Here is a 21,687-nt window from a genome sequence, read left to right on the forward strand (position 1 = left end):
TTGGGTTAGATGTGGAAAGGGGTAATGGCACGTGAGTATTAAAGTTCCCCAATGTCTTTAAACGCACCTTGTTTTGTCTTTCAGATGCGGGATGCAGCGCCGAAGGCCTCCGGAGCGTGCGAAGAGTTGGTAAGCTTTTGTCTTTCAGATGCCGGAATGCAGTGTGAAGACTTCCGGAGCGCACGAAGAGTAGGTAAGCCTTTGTCTTTCAGATGCCGGAATGCAGCGCGAGGCGTTGGTGACAGCCGATGGACCAGGTAAGTGAAGAGCTGTCACTGAAGACCGTAATGCTAACCTGTTCTTTCTTGTCTTTATGGGTGTTGCTGAAGACTGGATTCAGAATGGTAAGCCTTTTTCCTTAGGCCCAGGTCAGATGCAGAAGACACGATGAGCGTTCTGCTGCCGAGGATGCAGAATAACGCAAAGCAAGATTCATCCATCGGGTGTGGTTTAAATAGCCTCCTGTAGTGCTTAGGTGTCTCCTTCCACAGCCACGCCTAGGTAAGAAAAGAGTTCCTGCTTTCCAGAAGAGTTCCAGTGTTCTGAATCTAGGGAGTGGCTCCTGCCCCACCCAACAGGAAAAGTAGTTCCAAACAGAAGAGGATCAGAGACTCAACTGACAGGCAAGTAAGCAGCATGGTCTGCTGCAGGTAAGTACACCCAAGCATTATGAGCCCGGCGCTTCCAGCGCTGGGACTGGGCATATTTATGAGCCTGGTGCGACTGGCGCCAGGACTGGGTCCAAATGGTCCCAATTGGGACTGGTTGGCACTCGGAACCTGGGTTATGGATCTGCTTCCAAGGGAGTTGGGAAAACCCTGACCTTTTGGAAGCAGAGATCATGACAGTACCCCCCCTCAAGGCCCCTTCCAAACCGGGCTTCTCTGGGGGTTTTGGCTTGTCAGGAAATGTTCGGTGAAATCTTTTGATTAGGCGAGGAGCGTGGACATATTCAGCAGGTTCCCAGGATCTCTCTTGGGGGCCGTAGCCTTTCCAGTCAATTAGGTAGAATAGTTTAGATTTGGAGATCTTGGAGTCCAGAATGCTTTTGACTTCAAACTCGAGTTCTCCATCAACTAGGATAGGTTTTGGAGATTTGGTTAGTCGGGTTTGAGGTTGCACGGGTTTTAATAGAGAGACGTGGAAGACCGGATGTATCTTCATGTGCGGGGGCAAGTCCAACTTGACCGCTACTGGGTTTACTATGGTAGTGATGGAATAGGGACCAAGGTATCTTGGGTTGAATGTGCGTGGCCCTTTTAGAGGTAGATATTTGGTGGATAACCAGACTTGATCCCCTACTTGATATTGAGGGGCTTCCTTCCGATGTTGATCTTCTCCTTTCTTGTATTGTTCTTTAGCCCTTTGAAGGTGAGAAACAGCTTCCTTAAAGGCTTGGGTGATTGTAGAATGCAGGTAGTCTACTGCTGGTGTTTCAAGATCTTGGAGGGGATCCAACTCCGAGGTTCGAGGGTGACTGCCGTACAAAAGAAAAAACGGGGTTTTCCCGGTTCCCGAATGGACAGAGTTATTGTAGGCATATTCGGCTATCCAAAGGATGTCTTTCCAAGTTTTTTCAGTTTGTTGCAGCATGCAGCGTAAATACTGTTCCAGAGTTTGATTGGTCCTCTCAGTTTGTCCGTCGGTCTGAGGGTGGTGACTGGTCGATAGTCTCACATCAATTTGAGCCGACCGACAGCAACTTCGCCAAAAATGAGAAATAAATTGACTACCTCGATCCGAAATTAGAACCGAAGGAAAACCGTGCAGTCGGACGATGTTTTCGAGAAATTCTCGGGCCAGAGTTGCTGCTGTTGGCAAGCCTTTGAGCGGAATGAAATGCGCCATCTTGGAGAATAAGTCCACGATTACTAGAATCGTATTGTATCCGGAGCATGGAGATAGATCGGTGATGAAGTCCATAGAAAGCGTATGCCAAGGGCGAGGTGGGATGTCAATAGGGCGTAAGAGGCCTGCTGGTCTTTCCTTTTGACTCTTGTTTTGGGCGCATACTCCACAGGACATTATAAAGTCTCTGATATCTTTTTTCCAAGACGGCCACCAGAAGTAGCGCTTGATCTTTTCTGAGGTCTTGGCCATACCGGAATGTCCTTCCATTAAAGAATCGTGATAACAAGAGATTACTTTTTTCTGTAAATCTGTGCTGGGTAGGTATAATCGTTCTTGGAAATACAATAAGTTGTCCTTTACTGCAAAGTCCTTTCCCTGCAGATGCCAATTCTGTATGTCTGCTGGAGTTACAAGTTGCCTGGCTTTATCCTTAACTTCCTCTATGGATTCTGTGGCGATTACACCCAGAATTCTTTGTTCGGGAATGATTGGTACAGGTTTAGGGTTGATCAAGTGTTCTTCCACTCCCATCCGAGAAAGGGCATCAGCTTTACCGTTTTTTGTACCAGGTCGATAGGTAATTATGAAGTCAAACTCGGCAAAGAATAATGCCCAACGGAGTTGTCTAGAGGATTGGGCTTTTGCGGTTTTCAAATATTGCAGGTTTCGGTGATCCGTAATCACAGTAACGGTGTGTCGGGCCCCCAGCAGATAATGCCGCCAAGCCTTAAAGGCAGACTTGATAGCCAGAAGTTCCTTGTCAGTAATCGTGTAATTGATTTCTGGAGGCGAGAATTTGCAGGACCAAAATGCCACGGGATGCAACTGATTGGTTACCGGGTCCTTTTGTGATAGAACTGCCCCCATGGCAAGGCTTGAAGCATCAGTTTCCACAATGTAGGGGAGTTCGGGGCGAGGGTGTTTTAAGATTGGTGCAGAGATAAATTTAGTCTTCAAATCCTGGAAAGCTTGTTCCGCCTCGGTAGACCATTCAAAACGTTTGTTTTTCTTTAACAAGGCAGTGATGGGCTGGACTATTCGAGAGAATTCGGGGATAAACCTGCGGTAAAAGTTAGCAAAGCCTAACATGCTTTGCACACCTTTTACGGAGGATGGTGATGGCCATTTGAGAACAGCATCGACCTTCTTTGAATCCATACGCACTCTGCCAGGTGATAATATGAATCCCAAGAATTCAACTTCAGTCACGTTGAAAACACATTTTTCCAACTTAGCGAAAAGTTTGTGTTGACGCAATCTTTCTAGGACCATTTTCACGTGTTTCTGATGTTCAGATTCCGATGAAGAATAAACGAGGATGTCGTCAATGTAAACAACAACACACACATCTATGAGCTCTCTGAGGACATCGTTCATAAAATATTGAAAGGCGGCCGGGGCATTACAAAGTCCGAAGGGCATGACCTGATATTCAAATAGCCCATACTTGGTGCGGAAGGCCGTCTTCCATTCATCGCCCTCTTTTACTCGTACCAAGTGGTAAGCTCCTCTAAGATCCAGCTTTGTATATATGCATGCTTTTCTGACTTGGTCCAGGAGTTCGGGGATCAAAGGTAACGGATATCTATTCTTAACGGTGATCTGGTTCAGGGAGCGATAATCTATACAAGTTCTAAGGTCTCCTTCCTTTTTTGGAACGAAGAACAAAGCTGAAGAAGCAGGGGACTTGGAAGGACGAATAAACCCATTTGCCAGGTATTGATCCAGGTATTGTCGAAGGTGAAGGTTCTCAGGCTCGGTGAGGGCATAAATTCTACTACAAGGAGGAGTAGATCCAGGTATCAGGTCGATCTGGCAGTCATAAGACTTATGAGGAGGTAGAGAGTTAGCCTGATCCTTCCGGAAAACATCTTGGTATTCTAGGTATTCGGGAGGTAACTGGGGAGTCTCTGAAGAAATTGCTGCCAGTGCAACACCAGGTGGAGGGTGACAAGTAGAGACACATTCTGGAAACTGGACCGTTCTTGCTCGCCAATCGATCAGAGGATTGTGTTTCTCTAACCAAGGTATTCCTAGAATAATCTGAAACTGAGGGGCCTTGATCACATCGAACACGATCTTCTCATGGTGTCCATCTTGACTTACTAGCGTCACTTCTTGAGTGGTATGCGTTACTGGCCCGGAGGCTATCTCCGTACCATCCACCGTAGTAATGACGTCCTTTACAGCCTTGGGACAAAGAGTTAGATTCATCCTCCAAACCATTTCATGATCCACATAATTGCCGATGGCACCGCTGTCGACGTAAGCTTCAATTGCATGTAATCGATCTGGATTATCAGGGCTAATGAGGACCATAGGTATCACGAAATGCGAGGTCACGGAACTGGTTTTCACGCTCGGCAAGAGGACCTCTATTCTTGTCGGGCGAGGTCGTTTCCCTGCTCAGAGTTTGTAACTTTGGTAACTGCAGCTCCTACTGCCTTCTTGGCAGGTTTCACCGGACAGTCTCGAAGAAAGTGCCCTGAGTTTCCGCAATAGAGGCATAATTGCAACTGTTTTCTCCTTTCCCGCTCCTTTTGTGTTAGAGGACCTTTCAGACCCACTATTTGCATGGGTTCCCCGGAGTCTACTCCTTTGGAAGGCGTTGGCGGTTTGGAAAATACTCGAGCATCAAACTTGGAACGATCAGCCTTCCTGTTCTGCAGTCTGTGATCTATTTGAACGACTAAGTCTATATAGTCCGAACAATCTTGTGGGGGATTCACTACTTGGGCTAACACATCTTTGAGCTCTCCGCGTAGACCTCTATAAAACAGCGTAATCCTTTTGTCCTCAGGCCAGTGAGTTTCCACTATCAGTCTGTTGAAAGACGCAATATAAGCCAAAAGGTCTTGATTACCTTGTCGCAACGAAAGAAGCTCATTGTCCAAGGCCTGCCCCTGTGAATGTCTTGCGAACAGTTTTTCCATACTGAGCTGAAAAGCTTGAAAATCAGGGAGGACCGGATCATCTTGATTTACTAGAGGGATCGACCAGTCTGCCGCATTGCCACTAAGGTACGAAAGCACGAAAGCTACTTTAGCTTGATCAGTTGGAAAGGCTGCTGGCCGGCATAAGAAATGCAACCGGCACTGATTGATAAATACTGCAAACCTCTTTGGGTCACCAGAAAATCATTCGGGCGGAGCCAGAGGTACATTCCCAGGTAGGTTGATCTGCACTGGATTCATAGAGGATGTAGAAGGAAGATTTCCCCCAGATGCGGGTAACGGGATCTGTCCGGCTTGTGACTGTAGCAATTGTCTAGCGAGATCATCTGTTCGCTCCTTGGAAATAATCAGTTCCCTTCTTAGAGCGTTCGTTTCCTGACGGGCTGCATGCACTTCTGCCCTTAGTTCCCCAAGTAACTGGGCTAGCTGGTCGGTATCCGAGGTTTCCATAGCGCCTGGACGGGAGTTTTGTGGTAGGCTTTGCGTTCTGTAACGCTCACCTGATTCCCGTAGAGGCGCCGGTCTTGACTGGGCGTATACCGTATCTTCAAAGGTGAGGTGTAACACACGGCTGGCTCTTTGGGCTGGACCTCTGTGCACTGTATGTCTGGCTTGAAGGGTAAGATGTCTGCAGATAGAAAATGTGGGATTAATGAACTGGGTTATTGAATGTCTCTCTCGTCTTCCGTTTCTCTTCTCCTGTAGAACCCCAAAGGTTAACGCTCTCACCTTAGGTAAGTGAACGCCGTGCTCTCCATCTGCCTCGAGGCAGGGTGCTGTAACCAGTTTCTTCACTGGATAAGGGGAGCAGGCCTCTTGACTTCAGAGGACTGCTGTCTGTCGTTTACTGCACGAACGGTAAGTTTCGAGTAATTCTAATGTCTTTAAAGTCTTTAGTAATGATGTCTCTTGTTTTGCAGGGTTCCGGCGATGGCGGATGGCGGGCTGAAGTGAGTTGAAGATGGAGCCCGTGTGATGAATAGAAGCGCCTGGAAGCACGTAAGTAAGCGCTTGTTGCCTGCTTCACGATGCGCTCTAACTGTCTTTTTATTTTGCAGGTACAAGTTCGGGGCGGCTGCAGGGTGCCGGAGTACCCACTGGGTTAGATGTGGAAAGGGGTAATGGCACGTGAGTATTAAAGTTCCCCAATGTCTTTAAACGCACCTTGTTTTGTCTTTCAGATGCGGGATGCAGCGCCGAAGGCCTCCGGAGCGTGCGAAGAGTTGGTAAGCTTTTGTCTTTCAGATGCCGGAATGCAGTGTGAAGACCTCCGGAGCGCACGAAGAGTAGGTAAGCCTTTGTCTTTCAGATGCCGGAATGCAGCACGAGGCGTTGGTGACAGCCGATGGACCAGGTAAGTGAAGAGCTGTCACTGAAGACCGTAATGCTAACCTGTTCTTTCTTGTCTTTATAGGTGTTGCTGAAGACTGGATTCAGAATGGTAAGCCTTTTTCCTTAGGCCCAGGATCAGATGCAGAAGACACGATGAGCGTTCTGCTGCCTAGGATGCAGAATAACGCAAAGCAAGATTCATCCATCGGGTGTGGTTTAAATAGCCTCCTGTAGTGCTTAGGTGTCTCCTTCCACAGCCACGCCTAGGTAAGAAAAGAGTTCCTGCTTTCCAGAAGAGTTCCAGTGTTCTGAATCTAGGGAGTGGCTCCTGCCCCACCCAACAGGAAAAGTAGTTCCAAACAGAAGAGGATCAGAGACTCAACTGGCAGGCAAGTAAGCAGCATGGTCTGCTGCAGGTAAGTCCACCCAAGCATTATGAGCCCAGCGCTTCCAGCGCTGGGACTGGGCATATTTATGAGCCTGGTGCCACTGGCGCCAGGACTGGGTCCAAATGGTCCCAATTGGGACTGGTTGGCACCCGGAACCTGGGTTATGGATCTGCTTCCAAGGGAGTTGGGAAAACCCTGACCTTTTGGAAGCAGAGATCATGACAGTCCTACATATTCCATCTGACAGGATGGGGTAAAGGTGTTACAGGGAAGTGGATAGCACATCTCGCCATCCGGTGTCCCACTCGCACTCCCTTAGGACCCCTCACCCAGACGATCCTGCCACACTGGTCCACCCCGAGGGTCCAGATCCAAAGGTGATGGCCATACCCTGGCTTCCTGAGAGAGAGATCCGTGAGGACTAGTGGATGAGACACCTTCTGGTTTCTCACAGCTAATACAATTCCAAGCCTGGCTTTTCCCCACAATATATTTGAACATTCCAAAGGTAACAGTGCAATCCTAGTATGGAGTTATTTGTCACTATTCAAGCATGCCCAGTAGCACTGAACAACATTTTCTATATCAGCATCCATTCCTAGTCACCAGTAGATCTCTATCATCCTTCTCCTGGTGAGCATGGTTCCAACTTGACTCATCTATAGCTGAAATGATGAAGGCCTGGGAGGCACAAGGTGGGAAGATTTTGTGATTTCTGACTAGGACCTCCACTTGGCGAAAGATGTCATCAGCAACCTACTTATGTGGTTGAAGTGTGAGCGGTAAACACTGTTCTTACAATCAGCCATAGATTATGAATTCTCCTATGTGGCAACTTGGGTTATTACATTTTCATGTTTTCCATTCCATTGTGCTTGTTCAATCACATTTGGTTCTCCTTGTATAAAGTCTCCAATCATGGCTACCAAGTATTCATCTTAAAGGGAGTTGTTTACAGTACCAGATATTGTGGGCAATCTAGATACTTTACTTTACTTTATTCATTTGTATAGCGATCCATAAAATCCGGGGGCGTGACGGCACGACTCATAGTCAGAAGATCTTACACGGAATAACAGAGAGTAGGCAGTTTGAAAACTTTTACTTAAATAGCAGTGTCTTGATTCCTTTTCTAAATGTTGCTATAGAATCGATATCTCTAAGGCCTGGTGGGATATCATTCCATGCCTTAGGAGCTGCCATAAAAAAACACTCTTTTGATAACTTGGGTAAGATTACATTTGGGAATTTGTAGCTGGCTTAAATTGTTCGACCTCAACGTTCTGATATTACATTTTTATGACAGTGCTTCCGTTAAATAACGCGGGCCACATCCCTAAAGACATTTGTGGGTGATGGTTAGTAATAGGGCTGTGCCGAATAGCATATTTAGTATTCGGCCGAATACCGAATAGTTTCTCAACTATTCAGCCAAAGCCGAATATGAAGCCGAATACTTGCTTTATTTAATAAATCATGCTCCAAATTTGAAAAAACACACTTATTAAAAAAAGCACAATTTTAAATGGATTCTATACTTGTATTGCTCTTCATTGTAATCAATGCAGCATCTTTATTTAAAGTATAATAGCCAGAAAAAAAGCAGATTTAACCAAAATGAAGAGACCAAATTTACCGAATGTTGTTGCATATTCAAAACCAGTGCCAGTCAAAGTAGGAGGCTTCACAAATGCAAAAGGACTAGGTTGCAATGAACAAAATAGATATTGCAATTTGCAACCCGCTGCCACACACTGGCCCACTTTGGAACTGGAGAGAATACCCAACATAAATTAATCTGATAAAATATCAGATAATGTTAGACTCAAGACTCTAGTCCTTAAAAAAGAAAAGGGGGGACTATGATGTACGCAATGGGAAGTGACACGACAGTGAAATATGCACATTGTCTTTTCCAACTGAAGAAAGTGCACATTGCATATACACATTCGCCAAAAGAAAATATTTTCCTGTATTGTTTCTGGCTAAGTATAAAAGGTGAGCACCTTTTATGTCTAAGAATCTGTAACAAAACATGCCCTAAAGAGAATATTACAATGTAAGATATTTTACAGCTGTGTGATAGCATTTTGTCTGGTCTTGTGGGTAAGTTTCTGGTCTAATTCTAATCAGTTTTGGAAACTGAAGTCTATGGGCCTCATTACGACTTTGGAGGCAGCCATGGCGCAATTACCGCCATGGCTGCCTCCAAAATCGTGTCCGGGTTCCCTGAATGGGGAATTACCGGGCCATTCCGAGTTTGGAGGGCCCGGTAACTCCTCCTTCAGGGAACCCGGGCCCGGTCCTTCCCCATTCCCATTCGAGCCCCCATAGGGCTCAATGGGGATGGGGAGGGAGCTAACAACGGGCCTGTCAATTAGAGGCCCGTTGTTAGCTCCCTGCTTCCCTTGAGGAGCCCGCTATCGACGTCTGGAAAAACCAGATGTCCACAGCGGGTCCCGTGAGGGGGCCTCGTAATAGTGCACAGTGGGTTTAACGGCACCGGCACCATTACCGGCGCCGTTAAACCCATTCTGCACTTCACGTAATGAGGCCCTATATTTGCCTTTCTAAGTTCTTGTTGCATTGTATTCAAATGAGAATGACAAAGTATTCGGCAACAGCCGAATAGCAAGAAACTATTCGGCCGGAGCCAAATAGGTTTTTTTCAGCTGGGATTCAGCCGATACTTACTCGAAGCCGAAGTTCGCTACACCCCTAGTTAGTAACCAAAATTGGATCCTAGACGCAACGGTAAGCCGATGCAGACCCTGTGTGGCCTTTGAAACATGGTCTCTCTTTTTTAGGCCAACTATGGTTCTAACCATAGTTTTTTGAAGTGTCTGCAAGCGAGAGATATCAGATTTGGCTGCTCCCACCATTAGACTACTGCAATAGTCGACGATCTTCGACCCAACAATGGCCCAAGCAATAATCTCACAGTTGGTTTGGGAGATGTAGGGTCTAAGTTGGGTCAGCAGTTTGATATGGTAGGCCGTAGAGGAAATCAGGCTATCTACATGTGCCTTCATGTTTAGATTTTTGTCTAAGACTACCCGCAAGGTCTTCACTTTCTTTTTTGTTTCTATGACACACTCAGGTATTTCAAAGTGTTTGCAGTTATCTTCGAGTTTATTGGTTTTATTTCTTGTGCCTATTACCATCAACTCAATTTTTTCTTTGTTTAGTGCCAAGCCATTTTCCATTATCCACCATTGGATGATTTCCGAAGTTTCATTTAACCTTTTTTCTTCCTCTTTATGTTGGCCTGACATAGAAATGACACATTGAGTGTCATCCGCAAAGATGGTGAATCCTATGTTCTTTTTTTCCAACAGAGAAAGGCACTGTAAATATGTTGTATAGAGATGGCGATAGGCGTGCACCCTGTGGCACCCCGCACTTAAGAGTTATGGGGATAGCTTATGCATCCGCCACTCCATACTCTACAGCTTCGGCTGCTCAAAAATGATTCAACCCATAGGGCAGGATTATCTGAGAGTCTCGCTACCTCCCTCAATCTGGTGACCCGTTTGCTATGGTCCAACATATCAAAGGCGGCAGGCAGACCCAGCTACATTGGTGTCACCACCTGCCCTTTATCCATATGCTGTAGTATCTGCGATTTTAAATCCAGTAAGGCAGACTTTGTACTATTTCCCTGTCTAAAGCCTGATTGGCATTTATTCAGGATATCGTTCTCCTTCAAAAACCTTGAAAGTTGTAAGTAAGCCACACGGTCCAAAATCTTTAGCAGAAACAGCGTTTGTTGTTGGGTGATAATTTAAGGCTGTCTGCGGACAGAGACCCGGCTTTTTTCGATCAATTGAGTAATCCATGCATTTTTTAAATCATCAGGAACATGGTTCTCCGCAAATAAGTTTTTTATGAATTTGCAAAGCGCGCCCATCAGCTGTGACGTGCATTCCTTAATTAGCACGGCTGCGCATGGGTCACTCTTACAGTTAGCAAGTTTCAGATGGGCAATCATTTCCATCAATTCAATTTCTGTAACAGGTTTAAAATTAAACTGGTGTTCATGGCTCTCCGGTTGCTGTATGGCCACATCTATTAGGTATTATCTGTGAAGAGATGGGTTTTGTTGTTTACTCTAATATTCTTTCTAATTGAATCGATTTTTCCCATCATCGCATCTTGAATCATATTACACCATGCGTCATCCTTTTCGATAATGTCTATGTTAACCTTACACAGCTTTTCCAGCTCTTTTAGAACTTTCAAAAGTTCTTTAGAGCTTGACTGTGCATTATTATTCCTATCGTTATAAAAATGCATTTTTGTTGCGATCACAGCTTGACTGTACTCTTTAGTTGCAGTCCGAAATCCCTCCTTCTCAGAAGCACTTTGAGTTAGTTTCCATGCATTGAAATGTTTTTGTTTAATAGCGTTTAACTTTTGTAGTTCAGCCGAAAACCATGGGTTATTTTTTCTCTATATCACTTGCTTAGATTTCAAAGGGGCAGGTGAGTTGGTGGCTTCCTGCATCATTTGTTTATAGATACCTGTCATCTCATCTGAGGTAGTTAGCTTCATAATGTTTTCCGAGAGTGAGGTTAGCCAGGGTTCTAGTGCTTTGGCTGTTAGCTTTTTAAAATTTCTAGCCATTATCGATGCCTTTCCTTCTGCTTTTAGTTTGATGGGTTTTTTGGTGTTCAACAAACAGTGTATGAAAAAGTGGTCCGCCTGTAGGCATGGCAGGAAACATACATCCTTTATTTAGTATTGTGTGAAGCTATCCAGTCTAGGACATTTCCTTTCTCATGGGTAGGAACGAGAACATGTTGTATAAAGCCCAAATTATCTAAGGAGTCTTTCAGCCTTTTGCCCATAAGGTCATTCTCATTTCCCAGCCACAAATGTAAGTCTCCAAGGACCATTGCCCTGGTATTAAATTTCACTAAGGGCAGTAGAATGCTGCTTAGCTGATTAGCAAAATCTGGCATAGGCGTGGGCTGTCTATAGACTAACAAAATATTTACAGTAGTTTCAGCATTTGTCCTAACCTTGATATGTTTGATCTCAATCCCTTCACTAATAATGGGCTATCCCTCCCATATATCCAGGCTAGATTTGTAAATAAATGCTACCCCTCCTCCTTTCCTGTAGTTCTATTTTGTTGTACCATACTATAACGTTCTGAAATGGCCAGTGTTAGTGTGGGTCCAGCTGCCTCATAACTCCAGGTTTCTTTAATGGCACATACATCAATGACTTGGCTACCGATGTAGGATGTTACTTCTATAGCATGCTTTAATAGAGATCAGGTGTTCAGTAGTAACAGTTTGAGGCAATGTGCTGTGCAATCTATGCTAGTGTGCTTATCTCCAATCCCTTCCACGACATTAGCGTTGCCTGCTGCAACATCTTTTCCAGTATGTAGTCCTACTTGTTGAATGCAGTCGTGCTGGACAGGTATTGCAATCTGATATTTGCTCATTCAATTCATACCATCCAATAATTTTGCTGTGGCTTAACATCCTCTTGGGCCTTGTGAGCAACCTCACAGGTATGATTCAAGCCCCAGATGGTAAGGGCGTTTTCGTAGCTTCAGATGGAAAAGCATTATATGTTTTCTGCCTATTCACTAAAATACTGTCTCGTGCTGCCAAGGTTTTGCTGCTGTTATCTAATCTAGCCCTACCGGCCTTGATTTCATCCAAATCTTCATGTAAAACCATATTTTTAGTCTAAATGGTTCTTAGAAATGAGTAGATGAAAGGGCGTACCTTCCAAGTCTTCCCCCTCCTTCACTGACTGCCACAGACCTCTTGGGTTCTCGCGCCGGCGCTCTCGCGCCTGATTCACAAATTTCAACCAATTTGCAACCAATTCAAATTAAATTTGGTGTTAGGTTGGCTACAAGCCTGGCGAGCTCGGGTGTTTATGTCATCACCATCCCTGGGCTTAGCATGTAAACCAACAGTGTGTCATCTGTGTACAATGAGAAGCACCTGCCCCATATATAGGAAATGAAATGGGATACCGTCAATGCACTGGTAATCATATCCCCTTTCAGTCACTGAACGCTGAATATCACATCTTTGACTCGGATAAAGATTTTGAGTGGAAGGCAACTATGCACTCCCTGGATCTCCTTTTCTCTTGCAGGGTTGTGCCTATTCCATGAAGCCTGACATCACCAATTGAGGATGATTGATCTCGATCAAATAGTTTCAAACAGAGAACATGGATGAAGTCCTGCTCCTTAAGGGTTTCATGTGCCCATTAGGTGCCCTCTCCCCAAGTAAAGTAATACCCCTTTTTAAGTTATTTAGAGGTTTTATTGTATTTGAAAATATATAACATGAACTTGGCTTGGTACTCAGAAAACCCCATGTAAGATTATATTTCTATTTGTTATCTGGATTAGGCAGCATAATTATGGCTTCTAGGTGGCCAGTTATAGGCTTGATTATTTCTCCTGGGACATTGTGCCCTAAATATTCTACTTCATTCCTGTTCATTCCTGAAGTAATTGAGTCCATTTGCTTGGTGTTTGAAGAGTACTTTATCAAGTGTACTACTGTGCTCTTCTGTGGTCCCTTCGTAGAAAAAAATATATCTTCTTGGAAGTAGGCAACACTTTCGATGCCTGCTAGCATGTGATGTGTCATCTTCTGGAACATTGATGCTGCTGAGAAGAGCCCAGGCAGCATTCTGGAGCATTCTGGAGCACTGGAAGACTCAGAACAAGTGATAAAGTATGTAAGAGGTTTGGAATCCGCTTGCAAACGCATCTGTGATAAGCAATTATCATGTCTAATTTTGGGGGATGTGCTGCTGTGTTCAGCATTAGAAGTTCAAATATGCTCGTCACTGGGGAGTTGTCTGTTACTATCTTGCTTTTCTGTCTTTGAAGGTCTACGTATGGTATCAACTGGTTAGGTCTCTTTCTTCTATATAAGAACTCCAGGACTCAGCCACCCAGTAGAGCTCAGCTAGTCCAAATGTTTCTTTGAGGCTTCATTTACAGTTGCAGAAACTGAAATTACCTTATGTTTCACCTTTTATATTTTGTGAGTGTAACCCTTTAAGCATCCAGGAACCTCTTCAAATAATGAATCGTACCTGTCAACAATTTTTGTCTGAGTTGAACGTCTCTCTGTCTCTTTCATCTGTAACAGTTGTAACTGCTAAAGTTAGCAGAGAATAGGAAAAAGTCAGGTCTAGTGCCTATGCACTGGCTAGGCGGACAATTATTAAGCTTAACACAAAAACCTGAGGGGATTTCCACCATGCCTCAGGCAAGTGAAGTCATGAAATGACCGGGATGTACTTTGCAGAGGCTATGACGCCGCCCGTCACCTTTCCTTTTTTTCATTTGGCTGAAGTATGTGCATGTGGAGAGTTAAAGCTCACCCTTCCAGACCCAAACTCACTTCTACTGCTTTTATGCACTTTTATACTTGGGGAATGCCATCTGGAATGCCGGACACTTTCATCAATGAATCGGCTGCTGTCAGGAACAGTGAAGTCGTTAGCATTCCACAGACAAAGCGCAGGGTGTGGATGGGCATGTCCTTAGCACTAAAAAGAGTAAAGAAGGACCCCCCTGTAAATATCTGCCGGACGTCCTCTTGGTTTTCAGGGCATAGGTCAGGAAACCATGACATGTAGATTCCTATATCAGGCATGATGTTAGGTTCAGCAGGCACGTCTACATAATCTTTTATGCACAGTGTAGTTTTGTTCTTCCTCTTTGGGCTCTGTATACCCTATATTGGCATGGAAATTATATATACTTTTACCTGGTTGTGACATGCATTATCAACAGGGTAAAAAGTAACACAACACACTTACCAATTATGCAGTATCTTACCTCCTCTTTCTTTAAAACAGGCTACCAGGAAACCCCAATATGTTATTTCTTAGGTTGACCACTATCACATTACTGTTTTAGCAGAAATTCCCAGACTTGTTCTTGAAGAAAAGGAAGGAGGTTATTTGAATCATACATATATATTTCCTGTAGCAGTCGTTACATTTGAGGAGGCATCTGTTTGTGGTTCTGGGGGATACAGCACTATGTTTAACGTTTCCTCTTTTCTTTGTTTCACCTAAACACAACCATGTCTATTTTGTGTTTTCAGTTTGTCCAGCAGTGTCGTTCACATGTTCAAGGCTCCCGGAGAATATACCATATTTGTGGAATGTACAACAAGTGAATGGCACGTCACAGCGCAAAAGACAGTGACGGTTCAAGGAAGTGTGGACGGGTTAGTGATCGATGGCTGCTACAGCCAGCACGAATCAATGGGCGGGGACAACGGCTCCTGCAGAACTCTCTATGGCGAGACACTGTGGATACAAGTAATGCTGAGAGGAGGTGAGGGACATTTAGGAATCTGTATATCTGTTTGCACAATACTCTGCATCTTAGGGGCACAAAGTAAGATCCAAGCCAAACAGTTGACATATCATAGTTAAACACTCCACCATATAGCTTTTTATAACATTGAAGGTACTGCAGAGCCAATCAGAAGGCACGGAATGTGTGTGTCAGCCTCCGGTATTGGCCTATATTCCGAGAGTTCTGGGCCTCTATGCGCACCCATTACTGTGTTCACCCTACTCTATTCCCTGCTGCGACGCACCACCCTGCTGATGCTCTGCCAGAACATCTCCTCCTACCCTGATGCTACAGAAATGGAAAGAGGCCTTTGTCTTTTCAGATGGTGCTCCTATTTGCCTTTTGTATGTCAGCCATATTGGCTTGGCTTTCTATTTATGTTGTAAAACTGTGGGCCACACCTAATGCCTCACTTTCAAAGCGCACTCCACTTCATCTTTTCCTTTCACCCTTTTTAGCACCTGGTCCGGGTCAGCGTACTAATAGCATTAAAGTGTGAACCTACGGCATGTTTTGGCCCTGTTAAAGGCCCTCAGATATCAGTCACAGTTTCACATTGGCCAGCAAGGTAACGTGAGATAGCTGGACTTTAACAGCTACGACAGTTTGCATGTATGGGCAATGTAGATATTTGGCCAGTTTGGTGGATTGATCCTGACTAAAATCAAGCACCTCTACTGTTGGATAGAATTGAGAAGCTTATGCCATTGAAATATTCCAAGCCTGTTGCATGCAATTCTAAAGACCACCCAGGCCCCGGCACTAAATATAAAGCTGTTTTTCCTTTTAGAAATAGTTTTTTTTGTAAACAGTCTTTTTAAAATTCTTTTTATACATATGAATTCAGAATAAATATAATTTCAGTTATTTCAATCAATACTTTACCACAAGTCATCTTTACAGTAACATTAATAGATTAATGCAAATATTAAATAAGCAAAACCTTAGAGTAAATAATCCAACCATATAAAAAAATAACATATCATTAACCACGCTACAATGATTATTTAGGGAACGAAAGCATATACAGTACCAATGCGTTTACTTTAAACACTACGAACAAATACCAAGAGCTTATTATCGGTAGTGAATCAATAAATAAACACCAACATCGTGTGATTTCTGAAGACCATTTCCCAATGTATCAATTTTAACCAGCAGTAACATACCCATATGAATACATAATATATACACATTTTAATAATTCTACAAAATTAACCCTCCTACGTCCACCCAACCCATAATCTCAGAACTTCTCAACATTCTGTATCCCCCCTCTGTGGTACTTCTAACAATGGCATAGAAAACCCTGGCCCCCTGCTGTGATGTCATTGCAGCTGATTATGCCATTTATAATCCTCTGCTATGATGTCACAGCAGGAAGATGGAGCATTTGGAAATTGAAATAGTCGCCGATGCCTTCCTATGGAAATTGGACACAACATCATAATTCGCCATGTACTGTACTGGAGCTAAACACATTCTGCCTTTCAGTTGATAATAAAGTTGATAGTAAAGAGAGAACCTATTTCACAACACAGTTCTACTATACATCTCTTTTGCTCAGAACCAATGGTGGTTGACTTATAAAGCATTCCCTTTGCTATTACCAGTGTGAGAGGTCCTTGATGGGCTAACACTGCATCAAATAGGAGATCATGATGTTATTTCTCTTTGCAGTTCGTGATGTCACTTACACAGTAATGGCAGGTAATGTGACTCTTTTTGGATCCACTGAGAAGTATGGAATTACCCCCCACAACCTGACCTTGAACAGAGCATCTCAGCAGGTGATTGGCCCAGGCATACATCAACTGACAATTATTGCAACAAGCAACACCACCGTGTCAGAGCTTTCTCAGAATCTTACAGTGCATTTGGTGGAACCGGTGGCCGGTCTGAAAGCCACAATGGCCAACTCTGTGGTGACAAGTGGAAGAGAGCTGCAAGTCAGCGTGTCTGTGGCACATGGTGCACCCGTTGAGTTGAAGTTTGAAGTAACTGGCTTAAATGTAACGTTCCACCATTCAAAAGAGAGTCCAGGAGGGGACACACAGATGTTCAACATCCCAGTGAATGCCGAAGGTATTAAGAATATTTGTTTTATTCCTTTCATTCATGATGTGCATTCCCATGATATATTCCTGTTTCAAGACATTAGTTAATTTAGTATTTCCTCCTGAGGGTTAAACACAACTACAATTCACAGAACTGATCCAGTTTCAAATGCTACAATTGTTAGATTAACTTTTCTCATCTATGGTTGAGTCATAGAAGTGAATCAATGTTCTCGTAATACATACATGCTGTATATGAATGTGTGCGCATGTATTTGCACTATGTTTCTTTCTTTGTCAAGCAGGTTTTCAGTTCACTAACAAAAGCTATAGTCAAGATTCACTTCTCTACGAGGCCGACAGCATTCTCATGTGGGGGCTGAGTTGGGAGGAACTTTCACTTATCTATGTAAAGTTTCTGTGATCCCACTCTTAAAACTGTTATTCCACATAAACAACACTTATGTGTTCCTCTCGTTGGGCCGCGGGGGGGGGAGGGGATGGGGGTCATCTGATTGATTTTAAGATTTGACCAGCTATTTTTGAGGATGTGAGAAAAATAGATGATACAAAATAGCCTCCAATAAAATAAGGCCAATACAATTCTTACACTATGTTCTGTTCAGTTTTCTCTGGCTTATCTCCTCCTCAAAGGTACCATGGACCGTATGCAAAACCATTTTCTGGAAAGGGGGTGTACCTGCATTTGTTTGATTAGGACTTCCTTGGTAGTCACCCGATAAACCAGCTCATGTCTCTCTGGAACTGTGGACCTGGCGTTATCTTCAGCCTGTTCAGCTTGCTCTCATGCATATTGAAGGGACTGTCTGTTTCCATCCCCAGACTCCGAATTGTTGGTACAACCTCTGCTTGTCCAATTTGACAGGTTGTCTTTGAAATGCTCCTCTCTCATCTGGATCTAAGTCTTGGCCAGTCAGAACTTGAAATATGCTCTCCTGTGATCTTCCAGAGGTGTTATAACCAGGGATGTCCACCCTGCCAATACTGGTCTGCCAGCATTAGGATTATTGCTTCTCTAATGCCCAGGGTTTGGTCTTGGTTCTGTAAGGTAACATGCCATGCATAGTATTTTTTTACTTTGCCGTGGATATGCCAAATCCAAACAGGAAATCTCTGTTCCCCTCAGTTTTCTCCAGATATGCATTCATGGCTGCTCTGGTCAGCTGGCTATCCACATGAACTTATGTAGCGTTAGTGCAGGCTGTCAAAGTGTTTGACTTCCTTCCCTGGATTGGAATTTTCTCCATAGTTTGCAAAAAGGACTCTAATTTTCATTGGCTTTGGTTTAAGATGCAATGGGCACACCCGAGTAATGCAGCCCAATCGCTGCATTCAAAGCACTATGGTTTGCCTGGGAGTATGGAAGCATCACACCCTTTGCTCCACATTCTGGGCCCATTGTCTTGCAAACATTGAGATTGCATCAAATCCTCCTCCTTATTTCTTCTTCCTACTTTTGGTATTAGAATGTGTCATGTTGATGTTTAGTAATCTTCAGGCTTCTGCCTTCTGGCAGCTCTAGGCAATTTTGATTGCGTGGTCAAACTGTGCCTATGATTTGTCTCACCCAACATTAAATTTGATCTGAAAAGACCTCTATAAATCGCCCCAGGCTAATGTTGTCAACTATGGTATGAAAAGTGGTTGTCTAGGCCCGTAACCATTTGTCCGCCAAATGCTTTATCTGTCAAATGAGCCATTGTGGAGTCTAGGTGGTTCAGGGGGGTTTCCAGTAAGCAGTGCCTGCACATTTCATTGTCCAATCCCTGTCTTTCCAAAATGGTATTATTCATATCCACGTCCAGCATAGTCCCAGTATGTTTGGCCACCTGATAAGCCTATTGCATGCTGCCCATCAGAAGAGGTGTGATGTACTTCCCTCCTGTCTCCCCAGGGCATAACACACTCTTGGAGTAACATTCAAAATTCGCAAAGAACGTGGTCGGGTCTTCTCCAGAAGTATATTTTTGTAGAACCGACACAGGTATTTTTGGGGGTTCCAAATGGTGGGAACCACCTCTGCCAGTTGGATTACCCTTTCCTGATTATTTTCCTGCTTTTGCTGCACTGCAGTTTGGTGTGTACCTTGTAACTCGGTGGCTTGATGGAATGCCTGCCGCTCCACCTTGCAGTTGGATAGCCTGCTGTAGCTATTGTTTTCAATTGGCCAGAGCATTCAGTAGCATCTCCATGGCATTCTCCAATACTACTTCTGACACCACTTGTCAGTTCACTCTAGTAACCACAGGGGCAGCAGAGTGATGCGTAAGTGATTTTGTTTAGTTCCAAATGAAAGTTGGTCTTAAAACAGTTGCTATAAACTTTTCAGGAGATGGTAAGGCCACTTCCATGCTATGTGGTCTCTTCTCTTGGTCTTTCTTTAATATACCCAGGTATATCATTCCAGTTTGGCTTACTCTGCTTTTTGGAAACCTAGGAAACACAACCCCTTGAACCAGCAGGGTGTCTGCCTTTAACACTCCTGCCTTCCTCTGAAAGCCACCTTCCTTTGGGTTGTGCGAAGTGGTTCAGTCCTATTTTCTCTGGTTCTGTCTCTGATAGGATTGAGGTCAGCAAAGTCTATTCTTTTAAAGGTCCTGGGACTCTTTCCTTTGAATCAGTAGGGAGATCCATTCTCTTCTCCATCATTTTTATGTTTATGTTTATGTTTATTAGGTTTATATAGCGCTTTAATCCAAAGCGCTTTACAATATAACAACATGGTACAATAATGGAAGAAGCATATTTACAATCATGATACAAACCAGTGTAATAATACGTAGAACAGTTTCCTAAGATGGAGGAGGCGAGGGAAGGGTGAGGAGGAAGGGAGGGGGCGTAGCCAGGGAGGGGGAACAAAATTCAGTTGTCTGATTTGAATTCGAGAGGGTGTGAAAAAGGGGGGGAAGTGGGAGGTATGAAGGGGTTTAGGGGGGACAGGGAAGAAAGGAGGAGAGAGGAAAGAAGGATAGTCAAGGGGGGGAGTGAAGAAGGAGGGCTTTCAAGGTGGTGCGGAAGGAGGAGTAGGTGGGGGTGGACAGGATAGAGAGAGGTAAGGAGTTGCAATGTATGGGGGCCAAGAGCTGAAAGGAACAGAAGCTTGAAGAGGCACATGGTGAAGGGGGTACAGTGAGTAAAAAGAGATCAGCGGAGCAGAGAGAGTGGAAGGGAGTGTAGAATGAGAGGAGTGAGGAGAGGTGGGGGGAGCAAGGCCATGGAGAGATTTGAAAGCCAGACAGAGGAATTAAAACTTAAGTTGGGAGAGGAAGGGAAGCCAGCCAAGGTGGGAGAGCGAGGAAGAAATAGAGTCACGATGACCGAGAAGACAGAGAGTACGGATAGAGGAGTGGTAGATGTATTTGAGGGGGGTCAGATAAGAGACAGGGAGTCCAAAGGGGAGAGAAGAGCAGTAGAAGAGACGGGAGAAGATGAGGGAGGAGATTAAGAGTTTAGAAGCGTGGAAGGTGAGGGAGGATCGGATTTTACGAATGTTGTAGAGATGGTGACGGCAGGCACGAGAGGTGAGAGAAATGTGGTGAGAGAAGGAAAAGGAGGAGTCGAAGTGGAGACCAAGATTGCGAGCATGGACAGAGATGGGAAGATTAGAAGGGGGAAAGTGGATTGAATGAGGAGGGGAATCATGGATGATTCGATTTAATCATGGCGTCCCTATGTGTGAACTGCAGGACTAACCATTGTGGATCTCCAGGCCAGGCATCTGTAGTAAGGCAGTGTCTTCTTCCGCATTTACCTGTGTGACAGTGAGGGGCCGGGATAACTCATGCTTGGCTGTTTGTATTGTTATGACCCCCATTGTGTTCTGTGGGTTAAATGTGGACCAAGGCTTCCTACTTGGCTCTGCCCTGCACGGTTTGAGCTTCGCCTCTTCTACCTTTTGCATGAGTGTTAATCCTGTGGGACTGCAAACATGTTCGCCCTCTGCTACCTTCTCTATAAGTGATGTTTGCAGTCGCCCCTCCCCCCCCAATCCCCACCATTTAGAGAACCCCTTTTATTGATCAACGTGTCAACACTGTCTCGGACCTCCACAAAGTCCACAAGTTATCCCAACCAACTATACTCCACTCTCCTGCTTTGATTCATCATGTCCCATTTAGAGAAAAATAGTTTAGTGTCCCACCATGTACTCTTGCATATGTGTAATGCATTCTGTGACTGCATATCAGTGATTACAATCTGGGTCCAGAAAGGTCAATATCTGGACATCACACATGTAGCCTTGAAATGACACAGAGAAGATGTATGAGAGTGTTTAGTGGTTTCACATAAACAACGAAGGGTGAGCCCTGCAGAAGACTGCAAGTCAGAGCTGTCAGGTCGAGAACAGTTGTGCCCCTTTGGCTTAATATGCCCTTCCTCTGTCAATCCAGACCATAGAAGTGTAGCATCTGTATGCTGCTCATCACAGTGGACAACTTTACCCAGATCCATTTAGACGAGGGATGGTAGAATAAGGGGAGGGAGGCTGAGACTAGCGAACTACACATTTTACAGATGTCTCCAAAGAGTACTGAATAGATCACTGGCAGGCTTGGAATACTGTAATGACCTTACAGGGCACTTCTCCGTTGTTTATTTTGGCAGGACATCAGCATTCAGATGCCAGCCACTGCAGTAATGCGGTATTGTGATAACAGCAACAATCTGAATTTGAATTTGTCTGGCTAATACAATATAGACGTTTTAGAGGG

The 21,687-nt window shown here is 44.4% G+C and overlaps 1 protein-coding gene across 3 annotated transcripts in view; it reads left to right on the plus strand.

Moving 5' to 3' along the window:
* Nucleotides 1-21,687, plus strand: part of LOC138455382 (polycystin-1-like protein 2) — a 900,768-nt gene that overhangs the window by 125,752 nt on the left and 753,329 nt on the right. For all 3 annotated transcript variants that reach the window (XM_069607102.1, XM_069607103.1, XM_069607104.1), the window contains 2 exons: nt 14,638-14,873; nt 16,578-16,982. In XM_069607102.1, the coding sequence (XP_069463203.1) occupies nt 14,638-14,873; nt 16,578-16,982 (641 nt within the window). The remainder of the gene's footprint in view (nt 1-14,637; nt 14,874-16,577; nt 16,983-21,687) is intronic.

Source organism: Ambystoma mexicanum, chromosome 1p (genome assembly GCF_040938575.1).
Source record: "Ambystoma mexicanum isolate Mex_15411 chromosome 1p, UKY_AmexF1_1, whole genome shotgun sequence".
Taxonomy (NCBI): domain Eukaryota; kingdom Metazoa; phylum Chordata; class Amphibia; order Caudata; family Ambystomatidae; genus Ambystoma; species Ambystoma mexicanum.